At 46.8% G+C, this 21,491-nt stretch overlaps 7 protein-coding genes across 7 annotated transcripts; 3 read left to right on the forward strand and 4 right to left on the reverse strand.

The window, feature by feature from the left end:
* Positions 1–208: 208 nt before the first annotated feature.
* On the forward strand, positions 209–1,861 carry T069G_05046 (major facilitator superfamily domain-containing protein; the record flags this gene model as incomplete). Its single annotated transcript, XM_056172256.1, has 3 exons — positions 209–406; positions 473–834; positions 886–1,861. 3 exons carry the CDS (start codon positions 209–211, stop codon positions 1,859–1,861), a joined length of 1,536 nt encoding a protein of 511 aa, XP_056029114.1.
* Positions 1,862–2,496: 635 nt separating this feature from the next.
* Positions 2,497–4,798, forward strand: T069G_05047 (fungal specific transcription factor domain-containing protein; the record flags this gene model as incomplete). Its single annotated transcript, XM_056172257.1, has 5 exons — positions 2,497–2,710; positions 2,765–2,845; positions 2,909–3,821; positions 3,887–4,658; positions 4,712–4,798. The coding sequence occupies 5 exons, from the start codon at positions 2,497–2,499 to the stop codon at positions 4,796–4,798; spliced, it is 2,067 nt and encodes a 688-aa protein (XP_056029115.1).
* A 13-nt stretch (positions 4,799–4,811) lies between these two features.
* Positions 4,812–5,852, reverse strand: T069G_05048 (aldo/keto reductase family domain-containing protein; the record flags this gene model as incomplete). The annotated part of the gene is made up of 3 exons (XM_056172258.1): positions 4,812–5,448; positions 5,512–5,618; positions 5,679–5,852. The coding sequence occupies 3 exons, from the start codon at positions 5,850–5,852 to the stop codon at positions 4,812–4,814; spliced, it is 918 nt and encodes a 305-aa protein (XP_056029116.1).
* Positions 5,853–6,470: 618 nt separating this feature from the next.
* Positions 6,471–7,872, reverse strand: T069G_05049 (protein kinase domain-containing protein; the record flags this gene model as incomplete). Its single annotated transcript, XM_056172259.1, has 5 exons — positions 6,471–6,542; positions 6,628–7,013; positions 7,068–7,224; positions 7,279–7,486; positions 7,547–7,872. The coding sequence occupies 5 exons, from the start codon at positions 7,870–7,872 to the stop codon at positions 6,471–6,473; spliced, it is 1,149 nt and encodes a 382-aa protein (XP_056029117.1).
* Positions 7,873–9,550: 1,678 nt separating this feature from the next.
* T069G_05050 (uncharacterized protein) lies at positions 9,551–12,626 on the reverse strand (the record flags this gene model as incomplete). Its single annotated transcript, XM_056172260.1, has 4 exons — positions 9,551–10,571; positions 10,686–11,685; positions 11,809–12,286; positions 12,357–12,626. The coding sequence occupies 4 exons, from the start codon at positions 12,624–12,626 to the stop codon at positions 9,551–9,553; spliced, it is 2,769 nt and encodes a 922-aa protein (XP_056029118.1).
* Positions 12,627–15,457: 2,831 nt separating this feature from the next.
* On the forward strand, positions 15,458–16,555 carry T069G_05051 (uncharacterized protein; the record flags this gene model as incomplete). Its single annotated transcript, XM_056172261.1, has 2 exons — positions 15,458–15,553; positions 16,016–16,555. The coding sequence occupies 2 exons, from the start codon at positions 15,458–15,460 to the stop codon at positions 16,553–16,555; spliced, it is 636 nt and encodes a 211-aa protein (XP_056029119.1).
* A 153-nt stretch (positions 16,556–16,708) lies between these two features.
* T069G_05052 (uncharacterized protein) lies at positions 16,709–17,044 on the reverse strand (the record flags this gene model as incomplete). Its single annotated transcript, XM_056172262.1, has 1 exon — positions 16,709–17,044. The coding sequence occupies one exon, from the start codon at positions 17,042–17,044 to the stop codon at positions 16,709–16,711; it is 336 nt and encodes a 111-aa protein (XP_056029120.1).
* Positions 17,045–21,491: the final 4,447 nt, after the last annotated feature.

Consider the following 21,491-nt stretch of genomic DNA (forward strand, 5'->3'; position numbering starts at 1 on the left):
TTATACGAGTAAATGGGAGGGAGCAGATGGAATTCCTGTTTATAATAAAATGTTGGCACAGCCAGGTGATTCAATCACCAAAGAAGCAGTGAGCTTCTCTATTAGTTCTACTCTGTCATCGTAGAACCTACTTGTGTCATCTATCTGAGACAAGCCAGCTATCTCAGCGAAATTACTATTCTTTTGATATCTCCAATCAAGCTTCAGCATGGCGGGAGACACTACCAAGGTCGACAAGCCTGATATCGTCATGGTGGACGATAGAGATGACCACACGAACCATGATATTGAAAAGTCTGCTCAAGTGAAAGTCATTGACAACATACCCGTCTTGGGCTTGAGCGAAGAAGATGCGGTTTTCTACAACAGTATAACAGAAGCACAGAGGAAGAAAATCGTCAGAAAGGTAAGACAACCCAAACGGCAATACCAAATCAAATTGACTTGACGCTTATTTCTCAATGTGCTGCAGATCGATTTGCGCCTGGTACCGATGTTGGCGATATTATACCTTATCTCGCAGCTTGATCGCGCAAACATTGGAAACGCAAAGATTGAAGGCCTTTCCGAAGACCTACACCTCGTCGGGAACCAATACAATGTTGTACTGTCCCTTTTCTTCATCCCATACATTTTGCTTGAAGTTCCCAGCAATGTTTTGTTGAGGAAGTTTAGGCCCTCGGTTTATCTCGGCTCTCTTGTTATTCTTTGGGGCATCGTTATGACTATGCACGGCGTTGTCAAGAACTTCGGCGGCTTACTTGCTGTAAGACTTCTTCTCGGCGTCTTTGAAGCTGGATTCTATCCTGGCGCGGTTTATCTCTGCGCATTCTGGTACATGCCCAAAGAGCTTGCCACAAGAATTGCATACTTCTACTGCACCAGTGCTTTATCAGGGGCATTTTCTGGTCTCTTAGCTGCAGCAATTGCTCTAATGGATGGTGTTGGTGGCTATGAAGGGTGGCGATGGATCTTCCTCCTCGAGGGTATTGCTACCACTTTACTTGGTGTGCTTTGCTTCTTCTTTCTCGTTGATTCGCCGTCGCTTTCTGGTAGATGGCTGTCCGCAGATGAGATTAGATTTCTCGAACTTCAACATTTTGTGAAGCAAGGCGGGCGTTTCTCGGAACAATACTCTGAAAAGAGATTCAACTGGTACGAATTCAAAATGGTTCTCACCAACTGGAGGCTCTATCTCCAAGCCTACATTCTGCTGTGCATCTCAGCCTGTTCTTACGGAACTAAATTTACCCTTCCTTCAATTATCAAAGCAATGGGTTTTACAAACAACACAATAGCTCAGCTTATGACAGTACCAGCCTATGTGGCAGGAGGCATTTCTTCCATTTTCTTTGCGTACTTGTCCGATCGCTTTCTGTGGCGGATGCCCTTCATTGCGGCTCCCATGTTGCTCATCACCATTGGATACGCCGTGGTGATGGGATTCGACGGCAAATTAGGTGGAAGCCATACAGGACCAGGATATTTCGCTCTTGTATTGACGTGTATGGGCATCTATCCTGTTCATCCGTCTGCCACAAGCTGGGCTGCCAACAACCTGGCTCCAGCCAGCCGTCGTGCAATTGGACTTGCCTTTTGCATTTGCATGGGTAACATTGGAGGTATTATTGGCAGCTTCATGTATCTTGACAAAGAAGCGCCTACTTACCACACGGGCTTTGGGCTTTCTCTGGCATTTGGCGCCTCTGGCGTCCTCGCAGCTCTGTTACTGGAACTAAGCTATATCTGGGCCAACAAACAAAAGTCAAAGATCCCCGAAGAGGAGGTTAGAGCACAATTTTCGGAAGACGAGTTGCTCAAGTTGGGTGACAAGAGCTTACTCTTCAAGTATACGCTCTAAGTGAAGGTATGCGTTATTGAAGTTTGGAGTTGTTAGTATTGGAACGCTGCACTGGCTGCGCATGTTATGAGGCGAACTTGTGATTACTGTGATTTGGAGATAGTCAAATTGATGTTACGATCGTTTGTTGTTATCACCATTTATTTAATAGTTTGTCTCTTTGTTAAATTTACTTCATGAACCGAGTGATGGCTTCGAAACTCTCCCAATTGCCTAAGCGACTACATAACTATATCGCATTGTTATAATATAGATCCATGGCAACTGACTCGAATGCTGCTTCACAACCCAAAACATAACCATCATACCACAGTAAGCACTCTAGTAGCTAGATCAAGCCTAGACCTGTCAAAGTGGATCATATTATGGGAGTGGTGGTTTTCGTAAGCTTCTCATTTGATGATATCCCCGCAAACGTGACATACCGTAGCCCCTGTCTTTTCCTCCACAGCTCGACGCAGCTATTTTAGGACTCCGCTGTCTTGGCTCGGTATTAATACTGCATCCTTCGGCTTCTTTTCCGCCTCCTGCGCTGTGTTCCTCGCTTCGTCGCAGGGACAACAAGAACTCACGGCGATCCAATTCGGAAACGAGGCGTCCAATTCGTATCCACCACGCTTTTGACTAATCGTCAAATGGAACCAGAGCTTACAAGCCAGAAGAGGAGCGTCGAGAGCGTTGAAGACATCGCTAAGGATCCTGCTGACCCTGTCTCTCGGAAGACGCGTAAGGTTAGTCGCGCCTGTGACTTTTGCAAGTCCAGAAAGGCAAAATGCAGCGGTGACCAACCATGCGCAAAATGCATCTCAAGAGGCCGAGTATGTTTGTATGAAGCAAAGTATACTCGCGGTATGCCGCCTACGCCTCCTCCATCATCTGATGTTAGCCACCGGCGGTCTGCAGGCGGTGGCAGACATTCTCTGAACGAGACCTTCGCCATCGCTAATGCTGTGTCCTTCATATCAAATGCTGGTACAACTCCCAGTGAGAATGCACCGCTAGACGATCTATCTCAGCGGCCAGGGGGGCCAGCTGCTCCCTCCCGAGCATCTCCGGAGCTTGGGATGGCGGAAATTCAAGGCCAGGTCTTTGATCCAACATCAAGTTTGGCTTTTCTTCATCGAGCATCAAGGCGCCTCTCTGCTCACGGGAGTAGCCAGGGAGCCGACGATTCCCGATTATTGGCAGAGAACCAATTGATGTATATGGCTGGAGACAAACCATTGGCAGTTGAAAGCGAGGGTGCTCAACAGCAGCCTTGTCTACCTGATCCAGAGGAAGCTAGGGACCTTTTGACTCTATACTTCGATGTCTGTATCGCGACTTATCGCATTCTGCATCGTCCTTCCACAGAAGACTGGCTGAGCATTATGGAGGGCAACTTAAAAGAAAGACTGGCTGTATGGCACGGTATTGGCCATACCAAAGCCGCCATTATATACGTAATGCTTGCAATTGCCAAGTTCCATCAGGAAAAGTCCAAAGGGCTCCCTGCCAGGGACTGTCAGGCCCTTCGTCTAGGCGATGTTTTCTTCCGCTTCTCGATGCGACTTACAGATCAGGAAACAGGGTTTCCCAAGCTAGAGTCTGCACAAGTCCGCATCGTCCAAGTATTATACTTGCTCACAACCTCTCGCTTCAATCAGAGCTGGTATATATTTGGAAACGCACTGCAGCTTATATCCGCGCTTGGTTTGCAGCGACGTGCAGATTGGAGGAGACGGCAAAAGTCAACCGATTATATCGAGAAGCAATGCTCCCTCAGAACCTTTTGGACCGCGTATGTCCTTGATAACTATCTGGGAGTTGTGTTTGGACGGCCGCGTCATTTTCACGATGATTACATCGATCAAGAACTACCAGATCGAATCAATGACGAAGACATGTCGGTAGATGGCCCTGTTGGTGATCCTGATGATCGTCGTGGGTGTCATACTGATGCTCTATTTTTCCATGCACGGTAAGGCAACACAGTCTTTCTCTCTCTCACCCCAATTAGCACTTTGCTAACTTATAAAATTGCAGCATTGCCAAGATAATTGGAGCCGTCTCGCAAGAAATGTATACAGCCAAGCATACCTCTGAGATCGAGAGGATAGCCGCTGCCAAAGGCTTAACGCAACGCATTCAAGAGTGGCATCAAAGTCTACCGCCTCATCTAGGCGCCGTTCATCCTTCCATATTGATTCCCAGCTATCGAAGACCTGCGTTGGCGCTTGGCCTGGCTCACTCGCATGCTGTCATGCACGCCAATCGGCTCTTTCTGATGCGCTCTCCAGCATCTGCCTATATCACTCAAGTGAGCGACTGCATCAAAGCCGCCAAAGATGTGCTGGAATCGGTGGATACTATGGCACGCGGAAGTCCAATCTTCCATGCTTTCTGGTGGACTCATTATGTGACATTTTGCGCACTTGTGGTGACTTATGTATGGGTGATGCAGCAGCATCGCATGGGAGCTACCGACGACCCTGGTTACAGAACGAGGTTAATGCAGTTGGCGGAGAGTTGCCATGGCCACCTTGCACGAGCGACCGCTTCAAACTCGCCCAGTCGACGGTATGCAGTTATTCTAGAAGGCTTTAGAGCTGCTGCAATGAACCAGTCAACTCCGCAGCACTCGAAAACGCACTATACCACGCCGAAAGAGCAGCAAGGTGATCAGAACTTGGCCACTCCGATGCTAGATACTGAAGACAGAGCAATCTTCCACCCCGTTGCTCAGAGCAACCTGGCGACGGAAATGCCTACTTTCCTGGACTGGCAACTAACTGATTGGCTCGATTTAGACTCATCCGTAGGTGTCCCTATCTGTATACAACTATTTTCTCTCATGCTAACATGTTGTAGGCTTTTTGGCCGAGTTTCAATTTGGATGAAGTAGTAATATCACCAGATGGAACTCAAGCGGGACATGAACAGAATTATACTACATAATAATCTACATCTTCTACCTCGCAAACTTCTTCAAGTTTTCTGGTCCTGCCTCTCTAGCAATGCGTACAATCTCATCATGTCCAATTTCTTGAAAGATGTCAAAGCCCCATAATGACTGCCAATTATATCGCTTGTTTCTCTCAAGTCCGTTTAGCTTCTCAAAAGCATGCTGGGGCAGTTCCTTAACTTGCAAATTGGACGCAATTCGATCTGGCGTGATGCTTTTAGGCAGCACAACTGTTCCTCGTTGTACACCCCAGGAGTAGAGAACTTGCCCGATGTCCCAGCCCAATTCTTGGGCTAAATCCGCAACCAGCGGATCATCCACTGTTCGTGCCTCTCCTGTTTGGTTGTTTCCAAGAGGAGAGTAGGCCTCGATGAGGATGCCCTTGGACTGGCAAAAGTCAAACAACTGGCGCTGTTGGAGATACGGGTGTGCCTCAATCTGGTTAATAGCTGGAATTATTTTTGTTTTGCTAATCAGATCCTCAAGACGCTTAATGGTAAAATTGGAAACACCAATAGCTCGAACTTTTCCTGTTTGCAGTAGGCTTTCCATGGCTGAATAGGTCACTGCTGGATCAATGTCCGAGAGCTGAAAGACACCATCATTGGATAGTGGAAACCAATCTTCTCCAGATTTGAAAGCTCTAAAATGCCTCGATAAGTAAACCGAACAAGATAGTTCTTATATAATCAATATCAAGACTTACACCGGCCAATGCATCAAGAACAAATCTAGGTAATCTGTCCCAAGGTCTTTAAGGGTCTTGTCCAATGCGGTTTCAACATCTTCAGGGGCATGTTTTGTGTTCCAGAGCTTTCCAGTAATAAAAATATCCTCTCAAGGGACTCCGCTAGCACGAATACCTTGTCCTACTTCGACTTCGTTACGGTATATCGCGGCACAATCTATGTGTCGATAGCCAGCTCGAAGGGCTGTTTCAACCGCATGCTCAACCTGCCCTGGGCGAGCCTGCCAAGTTCCAAAGCCGACTGCGGGGATCTTAGATCCGGTATTGAGGGTAAAGTGAGTTGGTAGCGCCATTGTCATTGTAAAGAAACGACGGGAGAAATACAAGAAAACTTGGACGTATGATTGGCGGAAGCCTTTCTGATCACCTGTTCTGTGACGGTCTTTATGTAATAGAGAAATTATAAGCAATAGCCTTTGGCATTTCTACGTCGGATTCTTATCCGCGTTGGCCAAGGCCGGATCCTCACACTGGCTGAAGACTAACTATCTGTGGATGACTCGGAATCCTTTCTTAAAAATAATTGGGACTTTGTGGTGCACTAACTTCTTCGTGGCGTTGACCCATAATGGTTACCGTGGTGCCTGTGTATTAGTAGTTAGGACTTGCTTGCGCTTTTGATGCAATTAGAGGTCTGTCGCTGGGTGTTGAAGATACACGTTTACAAATGTACTGTCCTTTTCAGACAATATCCAATCAACTTTTTACTACGGTTCAGTGCAATATCTGTATGCCAGTATTTGTCCTCTGGAAATACCACATTAGATTAGGTAGCACTTCGGTACCCTCATGTAATCACTCGATGAAATGCTGTTGTTATCCTAAATCATTTCATCTCCAATTCAACTTTTGAAGTTCAAATAATTCCTATCTTTTTATTTGCTCGCAGTGCTATTTACATGTCGAGGGTGGTAGAATTATTCCTCAACCGTATTTATCCTTGACGCCTCTGAAGGCCTATTATCAATCCATGAGTGTGCGAGTGCATTCTTTATAAAAGAGTCAGTTAATCCATTGTCGGAAGTTTACAGTCAATTATCCTGATAGAAAAGAGCAATAACTAATTGGACATACCTGGCAAGTGGGTCGTTTTTCAGGGACCAGATTCATCAGACTGGAAATAAAGTCTTTTGCGTCTTGACCAATATCCTTCCAGAATTTTTCATGGAAAACTAGATCCTCTTGAGTACTCTCCTCGAGAAAATCCTGAATATTAGTACTCCGGAATGGTGTATAGCCACATAATAGCACATATGTGACAACGCCAATCGACCAAATGTCGGCGGATCGACCGTGTCCGGCTTTCCGTACTACTTCTGGGGCAGCATATCCAAATGATCCAACAAAGTCGTAGAAGACCTCATCTGCAGAACTCTGTATGGCTGATACACCGAAGCCAGTCAAAATAACGCGTGAATCGAAAGCTTTCGAGGCATAGACTATATTCTCGGTCTTTATATCTATTCGTTGTTAGCTATGAGTACATATGCACTGAGTTTAAGTGTATTGCTCACCTCGGTGGATGATGGAATTGCTATGCAGATAGGCAACGGCGCTGAGGACCTGAAGTACAATGACTGTCGCCTCTCTCTCCCGAAATTTGATTAGATCTATTACACGATCAAAAAGACTGCCTCCATTGGTATTTTGCGTGACTATGTAGTAGTTATCCTAGAAAAAGTATTAGCAGTTAATATATAATTGCACAAAAATCATCAAACTAACTCTCGATTCAAACCAATCGACTAGTTGGATTATGTTAAGGTGGTTTAATCGCCGTAGAGCGTTTATTTCTCTGCTCGCTTCTTTTTCTGCCGAGGATGACACTTTTTTGGCAATTGTTTTGATCGCCACTAGGCCCGATGGGCCTTCTGCTTCACAAATAGTTCCGTCTGTCCTGTCACTATGAGTTTTTCCAAATTGATATTTTGCTCTGATATTCAAAGTGAGTAAGGGTATTGGAAGCTTAGAGAGGCATGAATTGCTATCTTACTTCTTGTTATAACTTTTAGGCTGCTTTCGTACTCTGTTGATGATAGTTCCCCAAAATGATGAAGAAACAGTACCAAGCTTCAGGTCATCATAGGAACCTCCAGCAGACGAGGAAAATCCTGGATCCGATTGTTTTTGTACATTCTGAGGCGAATGCGATTTCTTGTGTAAATTATCGGCGTCTTCCAATATATTTGGGTTCGCTTTGCTGCCACTCTCTTGTTGAGAAACTCCTCCCGACTGTTGTGGCCTTGGAGTGAGTCTTGCGGCGTCGTGAATATCCCTGCTCTTCGATGAGCCATTTCTACCCATCTCCGAGTTACTCATCTTGTCTACACCAAGGACATAGGTCAGTCTCTTCTCGGTTTCGTAATAGCAGTTCTTTGTTCAATCTCTCTCATTTTACAACGGGGAATTCATCAAAACTGCTCCAGGCGGGGTAGGCAAATCAGGATTCACAGGATCTATTCCATATCCTCTATCCATTGGCGCCAAATATACACCAACCGCGTCGTGCAATTTAGCATTTCCTCCGCTAGGCGACAGATAGACTGATACTAGTCTTGGTTAGATTATTGTGCCGTGTCACTCAGCTGATATGTTCTTCCAGGTTAGCATCGTGGCTATTCCTCAGCTTCGTACTAGGTTCCCCGCATCACGGATAAAAGCAATGTGTTGAACAGCAACATTAAAGTTTATTTCTGGTACATCTATGTAGAAATAGGCGTCTCTTTTAATGCTGAAGAACTGTAGAAGCTTAGAGGTACCTCTGTTCATTGTAGGATGCGCGTCTAAGTTCGTACCCCGACCAAGTCCCAAAGCTGCATCCGTATTAATTGTCTAAGCCATACAATTCCGGATCTAACTAACTGTCAGGTACCTAGTATACAACCAGATGTAAAATAGGCCGTACAGTTCATACCTTGAATAAATCTCTTTCTGAGTAGACAGGTTGTTGCAAACTTTAAACGCCGGCAAATCTCAGGACGCAGCGAACTTGCTCCTCTTTCTGAGATTTGCACAAAAGAAACAAAGGCAAATCATACCAATAATGAGAGCGCACTCAACTTGACCAATAAGCTTACACCTCCGGCTACGCCTCATGTTTTAAACATAGGTGGGGAGAAAAGGACGGTAGAAGGCACGAAGAGACTTTGCCAATAGACGGGTAACTGCGAGAAGGATGGACAGTCTGGCTGGTATAGATTGGGGCCACTGAATGAACTCTCGGCAACTACCACTCAATAACTCAGCATATAAGTCTATGGGGCTCTCTTTCCCTAATATGGGAAGAGGGATGAAAACTCCGTACAGTGGGGTCGCAAAAGTAAATGAACAAAACGCGATTTTTCGCGCCTCGCGTTGCAACTTCTAAATTTGCCCGAAACACCAGCTATTTTTAATAATAAAAAAAATAACTAAATAATAAAAAGATATAACCACCGTTGTTCAGCTATAATATTAAGGTTTATAATTTCCCACCTGGACCCAAGTGGAATTCTCTTCACTTATTATTATTTTATCTCTTTAATTACCAACTACAATTAGCAATTATATAAAGCCTAGAGTATCTAGGTAAAGTAAAAGTAAACCTTGTACTAAACTTTTAGTCCGTGTAGATTTGTATAAAAGAGAAGAGCTTCATTCCTTTACTAACTAGAATAGAGCACGAACCTATATAGGCCGGCTGATAAGCGGAGCTGACTAATGCCAAAAGCAAAGCCTAACTAACCCGCCTATCCATAAATCTCATAAGTCCCCTATGGGAGCCATAAAATGGCATCGCCAAATCTCAGGCTAACATTCCAGAAACTGCAAACTTTTCCGCCAGTTTGGCAAACTTTCCGGTCGCATTCTAGGACCAAGCAAATCGAGTGTAACCATCCCATATTTTCCAGTTCCAAAATCCATCCATTAGAATAGCAAAATCCCCCAAATCGCCTATACTAGAAAATAGACCTGCCATATATCTATGAGTCTTTTCAAGATCGACTGAAACCATCACCTACTCTCCAACTTCCTGATTGCTTGGTGGTGTGTTGATATCCACCCTTCCTTCCTGATTGTCCAACTCCCTTGCGCCATCTTCCACATCTTTGCCAGCAGGACCATTGGGTTCCTCGTCAGTAGCAGTCTCGGGCTCTTTCTCGTTGTCAAGTTCAGCGTCTTCATCCTCTACCGGATCTTCACTGTCCGAGCCGTCTTCGTCGATGATCTGAATGGGTTCGCGCGCTTGCCTCTCCTTCACGCCGTCCCTGAAACGCTCAATTTGCTCCTTGTTTGCCTCGTTTGTCTTGGCCACGTGAATGAGCTTTGTGAGTCGCATCTCCAATGCCACTCGAAGAGCCTGGTCGTCAAGTTTGAGCCATTGTTCAAGCTGTTCCAGCTCTTGGCTGCCAGCAAGTTCGAGCAGAGCTATAGCGATAAAATCATCATTTTCACTCCAGTAGTCCTCCTTCTTGTCGAACAAGACAAGCTTAGCCAAGAGCGAGCAGCAATAGCCCAATTTGATGGCTTCCTCGCTGTAGTAATCCATTGATTTGCCATCCCTTTCGGCGATAATGACCCAGCTATAACGGTTGAATGGCTGATTCCAGTGCGCGCGCATTAGCTCAAAGAGCATAACCTCGCGCAATGCGCCATTCATCCACTGTGGGAGGTTGGATTCGGCAGACAATTGACGAGACCATTTCGTGAGGAGCATGCGCTCCTGGTGATCATGAAAAGAATCTTTTACTTTGAGGTTATGCCAAATAACAGCCTTTTTTTGACCTAGGCGGTTAAGCCGTCCATGGACTTGCTGGATCGTTTTGGCGTTGAAATGGAAGGTGGCCAGGATGCCATAACAACAAGCGTGATGCAGATTTACACCTGTTGACATGATATTTATGTTGGCGACGAACACTTGTGCGCCTGAGCGTGGATCCGAAAACTTCTGTACAGCTTCGACTTTAGCCGCAGGTTTGTCGGCGGAACGAACTGTGAGTGTCTTGTAGCCAGCCATCAAGAGTGCTGCATATACCATTCTGTACACACAGGAGAGTCAGCATATACGAGGGAGAACGGGGGCCTGGGGGTTTCCATTCGGATCCGGGTGGATTTTTACCACCCGGATCCGAATGGAACATTTGATGACTTACTGCTGGATCCAAGGGGTATCGACATAGACCAGCACGCGTTCCTTCTTCTCATGTACGTAACGATAGCAAAGCTCAAAAATTCTTGCAAGCATTGGGTTTGTGCCGGCCAGCCAGTGTACCCACGCGGCACGATCCGTCAAGGGGAGGACATATGGATCTGGGCATGTCCGTGTAAAGAAATAGTCCAGCCCCTGATTATTATCATGCGAGAGCAATTTCTGAACATGTTCTACTCCCACCGTTGGCATGGTGTCCTTCGCAGCGCGTCGCTGCAGTCTTTGCTTCTGGCTGTTGGTCATGACATTTCCGTCTCGTAGTTTGCGCAGTGTCGCGAGAACTCCGTCGGGGTCGTTTCCAAAAATCTTTTCAACATTCGAGTACAATATCTGCATATTCCTCCAGTCATAGGCTACGAGGATTCCTTCTCTGTAGGCGCTGAAGTTGAGCGACCCCTCTTGCGAGTTGTGAGAGGAGAGGCCGCCCTGGCTGGGTGAGAAATTGTCTAGAGTGTTTGAAGGGCCAGCGATGAAAGTTTTCAAGGCACAGTTGCGCCCGTGCTCCTGCACGCGAAAACGGATCGACCGGTCAAAGTTTAGCTCCTCGGTGATTATCGTCATCGGCAACAACTCTGCACCAGGAAAGCAGACTTGACCACCGGGCAGAATGAGGCGGGAGTGTAAGGTCCGGTGCAGGGACAATGTCTTCAAAACTACAGAGATAACATTCTGGCCAAAGACACTTGACCACTCTGATTGACGTCCGGCCTGACCCAGAAGCGCTGGGTTCAACTGCCAAATTTTAACCCCGGTACGCTTCCAAAACTCCTCCATTTGTGCCCAACCCTCTGAGGCGTACTCGGTTGTAAATTCCTCAGAGAATATTGCAGCGGTTCGATCGCCATCCTGCCATTCAATTGCTTTACCATCTGGTTTGTAGTCCTCATGCCAAAGACCCTGGATATAACCAATAGCGATATCTCCTGTTGGGGGCGGTTGAATGCCTAATTTGGGCCATATGAGGGTCAATGGTGACATAATGTCCTGCAGACTACCCATTAGAGGTGTCCCTGTCACCTAAACAAGATGACTCCAGTTGAGTAGCCGAAAGCAATTATTGAATACACCGTTGACACGCCGTGCATTGTGAGCTTCATCCACAATTAAGAAGCACCACTTAATATCGGCAAGAGCCTCACGAGCGAGACGAAACTCGACTAGATTCCCATCGGGAATGCCTTCTTCATCGTCCTTGAGAAAATGCAGCCGCTTATTCTCTACTTCCCAGTCTCCCTTGTAATACTTGCGTATCTTCGTCGAGTTTTGGACACGTTTGGCTTGGAAGGCCAGCATTTGCTCAGGCGTGTAATCATCGTCTCCATCGTCTTCAGATTCACGGTCTGGATCAGTGTCCTGGGTGACCCTGACGCGCTTAAGAATCGCTTCTTCAGTGATCAGATGATTTTTGGGAGGAGGGGCAGTCTTGGCCCGTTTTTTAGGCGGTCCCTTTTCCTTCCGATCGAGAAAGATGAATCGCTTCTCAGTCCGTATAACTTCGCGACAATGGAACGTGTTATACGTGGTCATGATCACAGTTCGCGCGGACTGGAGAGAAGTTAGCATTCCATTCGGATCCGGGTGGAATGGGAGGCAGATGGGAGGATGCAATGCTCACCTGTGGGTCTGTAGGTGACAACTTGCGGAGCACTTTGAGGAAGTCCGCCTTGTCCACAATCTTGACCGAGTCAAACTTGCGGGATTGACCTTTAGCGCCGTAATACAAGAGAACTTTCAGACCGGGGAAATTTGCCTTTAGTTCCGCGTTTGTCTGGTGGATAGTACCAGGGGGATTAATAATAATGCTCGGGAAAAAGATCTCATGATCATCGTCGTCGGATAAAGTTGCGAATTTAGCCTCTAGATCGCGGGCTTTACATTCAATCATAGCGAGAAAAACCTTTGTTTTTCCGAGGCCCATTGCATTACTGAGAAGAACATGGCCAAGCGAATCAAGCCTTTGAAAGATGCAGCCTAAGTCTAATCACCAAGTTAGCCCGCTGAGTTGAGAGAAAAAGGGAGTTACAGGAAGAAAGGGGCTTCCATTCGGATCCAAGTGGTGAAAAAGCCACAACGATCCGAATGGAAGGCACGTACCTGCGACTTGATGTGGTTTAAGTGGCTGAAAACCTTGGTCAGGGTACAGCTCCAGGGAAGGATATGGGGCGATCCCAAAACGAGAACACACTGCGTTAAGATCAGTATCCTCCGGGGGAGGGTGTCCGTTGAACGTAGTCTCCAATGCAAATTGACGTTGCAAGGCATTGATGAGTCCCGACTCATCCCCAGGATGTTGCGAGAGGAATTCTTGCACTGCGGTAGAAGCACTACCACTTTCGGTAAAGTCGATAAGCTTTTGTTCGTCGATCAAGGATTTAAAGCATGTAATCTGCTCAGAAACTTTAGCAAAGACCTTGTCAGGATCGTCCCAGTCGTATTGATCGCGGATTCTCTGAAGGAGAACCTTCTAGGTCGCCTCTGAGATCTGCTCAAGCGAGCTATATAGCGGTTTGGTAGTAGTGAGGTCAGAGCCATCAACGAGAAAGCTCTCCTGGCGAGCACCAGCACAGTCCACAAAGAAAGTTTGGATGTCCATATAAAGATCTTGATTTTTGGGGGCACGTGGCTTGGTTGGCGTGAGAAACTGTTGTTCTAAAGCGACTGGCCCCTGGGCACCTGGTTTGGGCTTTGAAGGCGTTGTCAGCGGCGATGGCCTGACACAACCGCTCTGTGGTGGTGGGCTCGGAGGCTCGCCCTCAGTGGGCAAGGGATTTTTCATCATTCGCACCATAGCGAGCTGAGAAGGGCCCTCCTGGCCAGTTGTGTCGTCATCTATTTGCCGGTCAACGTCAAAATAGCCCTTAAAATCGCCACGAGGCTGAGGCTGACGGTTTGATTTCAATTTATCAATCCCAACGATCCTGCGATAAATAGCGAGGTAGACCAAAATCACAGCGCGATGGAGGTCTTCAAGGCTGAACATTCCAGCCACCGTTCGACAATCTCCACCATGGCCCGGAGGAGTGGGATATCTGTGTTTATACGCTTCAGGCCGCACGGTGTACTCAATTTCCTTGTGCCAATTGGTAGGCGCAAAAAGCAGGAGTTGGACGGCATGAGCAAGAATTGTGGCGGGAGCATGCAACGCGTCATCCTCGAGGTCTGCGCGGGAAATAACACCACGGGTAATTGGCAGAAATACTGGCCTCTCCAGATTCTTGATGATCCCGTCGATAAAGGGTTTCAATACGGGATTCTCATTATACATCTTAACCAACTCGACAGGAGAAATCAGACTCAGGGTAGTGGGTTTCACCACCAAGGCATTGATTCTGGTGCGACTGTTGGCGAGAATGTCGTTGATGAACTTGGGATGAGCGCCTTCTTCTACGGGATGTTCCGCCAAGAGCCGTTGAGCTATCTCAATGTTGAATTTGTGATGAAGAAGGTAAAGGCCGACCTGGACAATGTCGCAAACTAGTGGAAGAATCAGCAAATGGGTCAATTGAAATGGGATGTATTCAGAGGTAAGTAAGACGTGACAGGGAGGGCAAAGGGGCTTCCATTCGGATCCGAGTGGTGAAAAGCCACTTGGATCCGAATGGCATGAGAGAGAGAGGGCAAAGGGGCTTCCATTCGGATCCGAGTGGTGAAAAGCCACTTGGATCCGAATGGAAGCGTCTTGTAGGAATATACTCACCAACAGTATCAGCAAAATTAGCCAATGAATTTACATTCATGCCGTGATATCCAGCCAAAAGCAAAATGTTGGTGGGCTCTGTATTCCACTTGTGGAGTACTTGAACTCCAATGCAATGGCCAAGGTCGCGCCATATTTTGGCGTTGCTGCGGATCTGCTGGGTGTCTTGGTCTTTCGTAGAGTAATCAGCATCAGCGACTGAGAAATCCTTTGCCTCTAATTTAAGGCGCCAGCTATTGATGCCTTCGAGTCGCAAATCGGAGTGAAGTCGTCGATTATAATTTCGTTATTGGTCTCTTCGACCTTGTCAGACTGTGCAGCCTGATCAGATTGGTCGGTTTTGTCCTTCGTGGGCTTCTGGCGTCCCCTCGCTCCACCGCGTCTGGAGGGTGGCATGTTGGGAGCAGAATCGACTTCCACTCGGATCCAGGTGGCTATTCGTGTCCGGTTCAGAGCAAGGATGATGGTGGAGGATGAAAAAAAGAAAAGGAAGGAGAGTTTGATTTCAGCGGGAGAAGTTTTCTTATAGTGCCGGGAACGGAAAAACTTCTTCGCCGTCGGACTCGGTTTTTCCAGATTCCGATACAAACGCCACCTGGATCCGAATGGCACGCGTTTCTGAAGCAATTGAAGCATCTCTTTCATGGGTTGTTGAGAACATGGCGATGTTCAGTGTAGTTTGGCTGAGATTCACGTAGTGTCTTACAGCATCTGATTTAGGGAAAGCGTTAGATCATGTGGCGGTCCGGCGGCTTGGGGCACTGGTACGAATTGGGTATGGTGAACGGATGAATGAGTACTACCTACCTACCTAGGTTGTACCCACTGTCAGGTACGGCTATGTGTAAGTGCATGCAGGTACCTAGGTACCTACAGTCTGTTACCACTCAGGACGCTCCTTCCTACATTTGTGATGCCATAGAACAAGCGAGCACACAACAAAGGGCAAAAGCAAAACAGAAGTAAATTTTGTCCCATTCATACTCTTCGGACGATTTCACAACGCTAAGATCATTACAATGGAGAACTTTGAAAACATTGAAAATGTGTGGCCCGACCTCCAAAGTGAGCCGCCGTCGCCGTTGCCCACTTGTCCGTCTCCCGAATTGCCTCCGGTAGTGGACAGGGAACCAACACCTTGTAGGTACTAAATAATGGAAAGCGGACTTACAAATCCTAATGAGAAACTAGGGGATACAGTACAGGCCTTAGAGGATGAACGGCTATCAGCCAATAGTGCAGTAATACGACAGCTGATATATGAGCCAATGTACGCGCACTTGACGAATGTATACATCGATTGGGATCTAGAAGGCTACGTCTGCCGCGTGATTGGGAGCCGTTGTTATGGTCGCCTTTTTCCTGGACCATCCCGGATGCAGGGGCATCTTAGGATACCATACCACCTGGTGAGCTTGAAATTGCCACTCCGGTCCGAGTGGAAACCCCGTCCCATCCAGTAGGAGACCGCATCGACCACCTCACATGTGACGGGCTCAATGCGTGCCAAAGTGATCTGCACCGATTACTACCAAGGTCCACTTGGCGGTTAGTCAAATGTACTAACAATTGTCAAGGCGCATAACGCTTCCCATGCTCCTCGAGAGCTGACGCCGCCTCCACGGACTGACTATGTCCGCCGAAGTATCGAGACTTCAGCAGCGGGAAGCCATAATTTGGCCGAACCAGACGCCAATGCAAATGCGATTGAGATTGAGATGTTGCCGGACCTTGTGAGCGGTGCGTCCATGTTTGCCGAAATTCCGGATAGTCAAGACCCTGGGTCAGAATTCACTGTCGTCGTGCGCGACTCAGTGGAAATTCCGGATAGCGAGGACCCAGGGTCAGAACTCTCCGCGTTTGACAGCCCCCCAGGAGAAATCTCAGATATCCTGACCCATGTGACGGATGTTGTCACCATGGGCGACTCGACATCGGAAATTGAACACACTCAAGTGTCCATAATACCAGTTTTACAACATCCTTCCATTATGAAGGGAACAGAGGCCAATGATGAAAGCAGTGATGATACCGAAAGCGTGAAAAGTGTAATATTTGTGAAGCCGTGTGAAGAACGCAATTGTGAAAAGTGCGCTGGGAACTTTACAGTTTCATAACCCCATGGAAAGCATCAAGATTTGCGATGTTTGGACGAACAAGCCAGTATGTATTGATTATAAAGCCCAGGGTTATCTTAGTAACTAGCTAAAAATGATTTCCATTCGGATCCGGCTGGAATTTTACCACCCGAGTTCGAGTGGAAACTTCGCCTACACATCACCAGATCCTCCTCCATCCTGGTCTGATTCTTCGTCCAATTCTTCGTCCAATTCTTCGTGTAATCCTTCGTCTTCGTCTTCGTCTTCGTCTTCGTCTTCGTCTTCGTCTCCATCTGCCTTTGGCTTTGCAAAGAAACCTAAAGCTTTCTCGCGAGGCTCAGGCACTTCCTGGACGCCTTGGCTTTTCGTAGCATGGAAACCGAGAAAGCGGAGGGGTCCGGTCGGATATTTGTTCAAATGAGAGTAAGACCCTAAGATCGGAGAGCCTGTTCCCCATAGTTCAGGCAACTCCGGCAACCTAGTATATGTGCAGGGCCGATTGAACATTGAGCAAAGCATGCAAACTTGGCCGTAAGGAAAATCAACATTTGGTTCGCATTTAATAGAATGCCGCGTTGAAGAAAAGATGCAGAAGTCGCATTTGGTGGTTGATGATCGTTCGCTACCACGTACGCCGGAAGGGGTAAATGTTTTGTTAATATCTGCATTAAAGGGGACTGGTTGAGATGGAACGTATGTCGATGTTGACGAAAAGAGCTGTGCTGTTTTTGAACAGTTATAAGACCAAGTCGCTTTTTTAGGAAAGGACTGGAGTATTTCCGGCCTTTCAACCAATTGGTACGTCTGTTTAAGGTGGTCGGTTTGGACCTGGATTACCTTAATCAATCCGAAGTTTAACTGCTTATAAAATCCCTCGTTGGGTTGGTAGTCCGTGTAAATAATGCCTTTAAGCGCTTGGATTAGGTGCAAAGGTTGCCTCCAAATAGCGAGGCTAGTCTCAACGTTATTGGCCTTCAATGCTCTGACAAGCATCGCAGTGCATCTTGGCTTATGTATACTTATTGAAAGCCAGACATTCTGCACTTTATCATGCCATTCATAGCGCATACCAAGGGTTGAGGCTCGAATGAAGTCTTTATATGGCCCAACAGCTGGACTTCTAATCCACGGGCTGGGATGAGGCTGTCCGTCGTCCATTATTTCATAGACTAGAAAGCCGCTAGAAGGAATGTGATTTGAGTTGATGTCTTCCCAAGGAATACTCAGTGCGATCAACATATAGTCAGAACCACTATGGCGAAGTCTTAAAGTAATAGAGCTTGCGCGTTGGCGGTCCTTGCGTTTGTTCAACCTAACGGGAGTACGGTATCGGGTGAATGTCCTAAGGCTTCCAGTGAGTTGTATTCTCGGCGTGCAAAGGATTAAGCGAAGAAGCCTGGAGTCGGCGAGAGGTGTTGCAACATTCAGGCCTAAGAGATTGATGGAAGGCGCCCATGGCAGCCTCTGCGTAAGATCATGCCGGAGAAATCTCATAAACGATATAAACGGGTAATAGGGCCCAAGACGACCGCTCATTAGGGAGTTGGTGGGCAGGGACATTGGCGAATATGACCCGAACATGAGGACCACGGTTTGCTCAGCCATGTTTAACACATGACGTGGGATATCCTGGTCCCAAGAGCATAGCGGTAACATACGACGATGTTCAGGTGCAAAGCGTCGAGCATGCCGATAATGGAACCCATTTGAAGTATTTGTTATACAATTGTGCTCTCTGAGGCGGTTAATGGCATTTATCGTTTGTCCAACATAAACAGCGCTTCGAGGAGTGCCTGGGACTTCATTATCATAGAGCCGAATATAAATAATAGGGCCTGCTGGTGGCCAGTCTTCTGTTACTTCAGCGATAGTAAGAAGGTTATTAACTGAGAAATCGCCGTTTTGCAGTACTGTACGTGCAGCAGGTGTGAAGCCTTGAATGATTGTATTTATATTTTGTTGAAAATCTTCCCCAAAATATTTGTTTAAGAGGACCGTACTTATGCCGAGACGATGGAGTTCTATGATTCTTGACCGGAGGGTGCACCAAATTGCATGGATAAAAGAGTCCATTAAATTGCTGTTGTAGGTGCGATAGTTAGAGTTGGGAAGTGGCTCTGTTTGAAAGAGCTCAAGGCTTTTTGCGTTTTTCAGCGATAATGGACTGAAATCGGCTCCGATTGTAATGTATTTTAAATTAATCGCCACTATAATCGAATTTGAGTTAATTAGCGACACCAGGGCCGAAGTAGTAATCATGATCTCGGTTCATTTAAGGCTTACCATGTATGCGAGTACCATGAACAATGAACATCAATGAACCCCATTGCTTGCTGGGACTGATTTCATAGAGAAATCCCTCAGTCCCCTTCTCTAGTATTATCTTACCATCTTTTTTAAGATGATCTGGTACCTTATTGCGTAAAGCAGCGGGGACGTAGTGGGCGTTGTCATCGTACTCCCAGTCCACTTTCAACACGATTGCTTTTCTGACTTGATCACCCGAAGCCGGTGGGGTGGGAGGAAACTTCTCGAATAGGAGATCTTCCATATCTGTGAAAAGTCAGTGGTTAGTTGAGTTAGTGGGTAATGTTTTTGCACAGATTGGAGTGACTATGAAGGAGATACAGTTTCCATTCGGATCCAAGTGGGATTGGATGTGTATGGAAAATGTGTATTGCAGTAGATGAAAATTGAAAAATGGAAGGAGTGGTCAGTACTTATGGCTAGAAGTTAGTAGGGTGGCGAGGAAGAAGAAAAGCTGTTTCCACTCGGTTCCTAGTGGAATTGCCAGTGTGCTGAGTAAAATATCTGAAGTCCGAGAAAGAAGAAGAAGCGTAAATACTTGGAATGTTAATATAACTAGGTAGGACTAGGAAGCTGTTTCCACTCGGTTCCTAGTGGGGATTGCTAGTATTGTAAATGAAAGTATTGACTGGCTTGAGAATTGGGAGATGGAAAGGTTGAAAAGGGAAGAATGCAAGAAGGGATAGCTCACCAGGTATAAATAATTAAAGAAGCCTCTATGGGATCACGTGCGAAGAGAAATTCACTTTGAGATTACGAGGTAAAGAGATAAATATATCTTGTAACTCACTTTAAAATAACAAGACTGTGGCAAGCTAGTTGTAACGTCCCAATCTAAATACTAGTAATAATATAGGGTAAGTAATTATATGGACTTTAAATCTTTATAGCTGTTGAAAATAGAGTATGTTTAGTGGATTTTAAAGCTCCGGAATAATTGGCTTCTAGAGGTTTTGCGGTCGATTCCGCCGTCCAAGCCGCCCCAAAAATCTTCTCCTGAAGGGTAGGTGCGTGAATGATTTTGGTCAACGGATTGACATTATCCGCAAAAGCCTGCCAGAGCCTGAAAACATGCTTGTGGTCAGGATGCAACTCCAGCTGCCCCGGAGGTGTAGATACACGATAAAGAGTGAATATGGAGGGAGTATCAGGTACTGTGTTAGTAGATGTAGGCCGCTTTTCTTCTACATCCTCATCAGGCTGTCTGAGATGCAAAATTGGTGGGGTTTTCAACTTTGAGCGTTCTTAGCAGATGCACATAACCAGGCAAATGTAGGAAAGAACACACGATTTCAGGCAGCTCGGACCAAAGCCATGCTGCCCCGTCCTGCTCCCCAAGCTCAAGCAGCACTTCCTGACCCGAATCTTCTCCAACTGATGGCAAGGGATGCGTTTCAGCTGCTGCAGCTGTCTCGACGGAGGACATGGAACCAGGGCTTGCCTGTGTCCGACTCCTGACGAGCTTTTCTTCCCAGCGAGAGGGGATCCATGAATTGCCCAGCCCGTCGAATGGTATCCCATGGCTGTCAAGGATAGATTCGAGCTCCTGGATTTTGGACAATAGGTCGCGCTGACTTAGGCGCTTCCGATGTCTCTGTGACGGCACAGGGGCTCGATAGACGCATGCAGCTTGTGACCTGGAACAGCTTGAGCATGGCTTTAGCCTGTCGCATTTGACCTTGCGCCTGGCGCAGGCTATACAGGAATGAGAACGCTGACTCTGAGGTGGCATCTCGAGGTCATGGCGATGCGTTTAAACAGGCGAACTTCGGCCTCTGGGGGTTTGGAGTCAATAGTTTAGATGATGATGGGGTTTCCCAGGCGTGGCATGTTGAAGTAGTCTCGATTCGAGCTGTTGATGGATAAAATTGACGATTTGATATGCTCTGGCTGACTTGCGTGGATGCTTGCGTCAAAGGACAGTGCGAATTTGGACCCCGAGGCCAAGTCTTGCGACCTCTGATAGCTGCCTCCGGAGTATAATCACCGTTTACGCACTGTGTTTCTACCACCCCTGGCTACGTGTGTAAGACCCCGCCAGACCACTGTATCTGTCACTGAATCTGAGTTCTAGAGGGGCATCAGTTACGGATCCAGGATATCAATCCATCCGTTTGTCTCTCTACGTTACATGTACTCTTTTTCGATACTGATAAGAAAAAAAGTATAACCCGCCCACTGTGGGGTTTTCAGAAAGGAACATGGAATCTCAACTATCCTAATAATCCCCGATGCCTAAAAAAAGGAAACAAGCCCAAGTGAATGCAGCGTTGAAGCATCTGTGAATGCCGCGAGGCCTATGATATATACATTATATGCACATGTCCTTTATATAACGATGGTCTTTAAACGTGCAGGTCAAGGCGGATCCATTGTATCAGCCTCTCTGTCCTATCGTCTTCAATAAACTTCCAATCACATTGGGTCGTATACTTTTATCACTGAGGCGTGTCAAGGTACTGCTACCTCATCATGCAGGGATGAATTTACTTGCAAAGTACATAGACACGCATTTTATGAGACAGGCTTGCATTTCACCACCAACGCCCCGGTTCACACAAGTATCGCGACCTATTCAGGAAGATACAGGTACATCAATACTATACGTGACACGGCCAGGCAGCCCAAGGCCGCCTCGCGGGCCTCC

The sequence above is a fragment of the Trichoderma breve genome, chromosome 3 (genome assembly GCF_028502605.1).
Source record: "Trichoderma breve strain T069 chromosome 3, whole genome shotgun sequence".
NCBI lineage: Eukaryota > Fungi > Ascomycota > Sordariomycetes > Hypocreales > Hypocreaceae > Trichoderma > Trichoderma breve.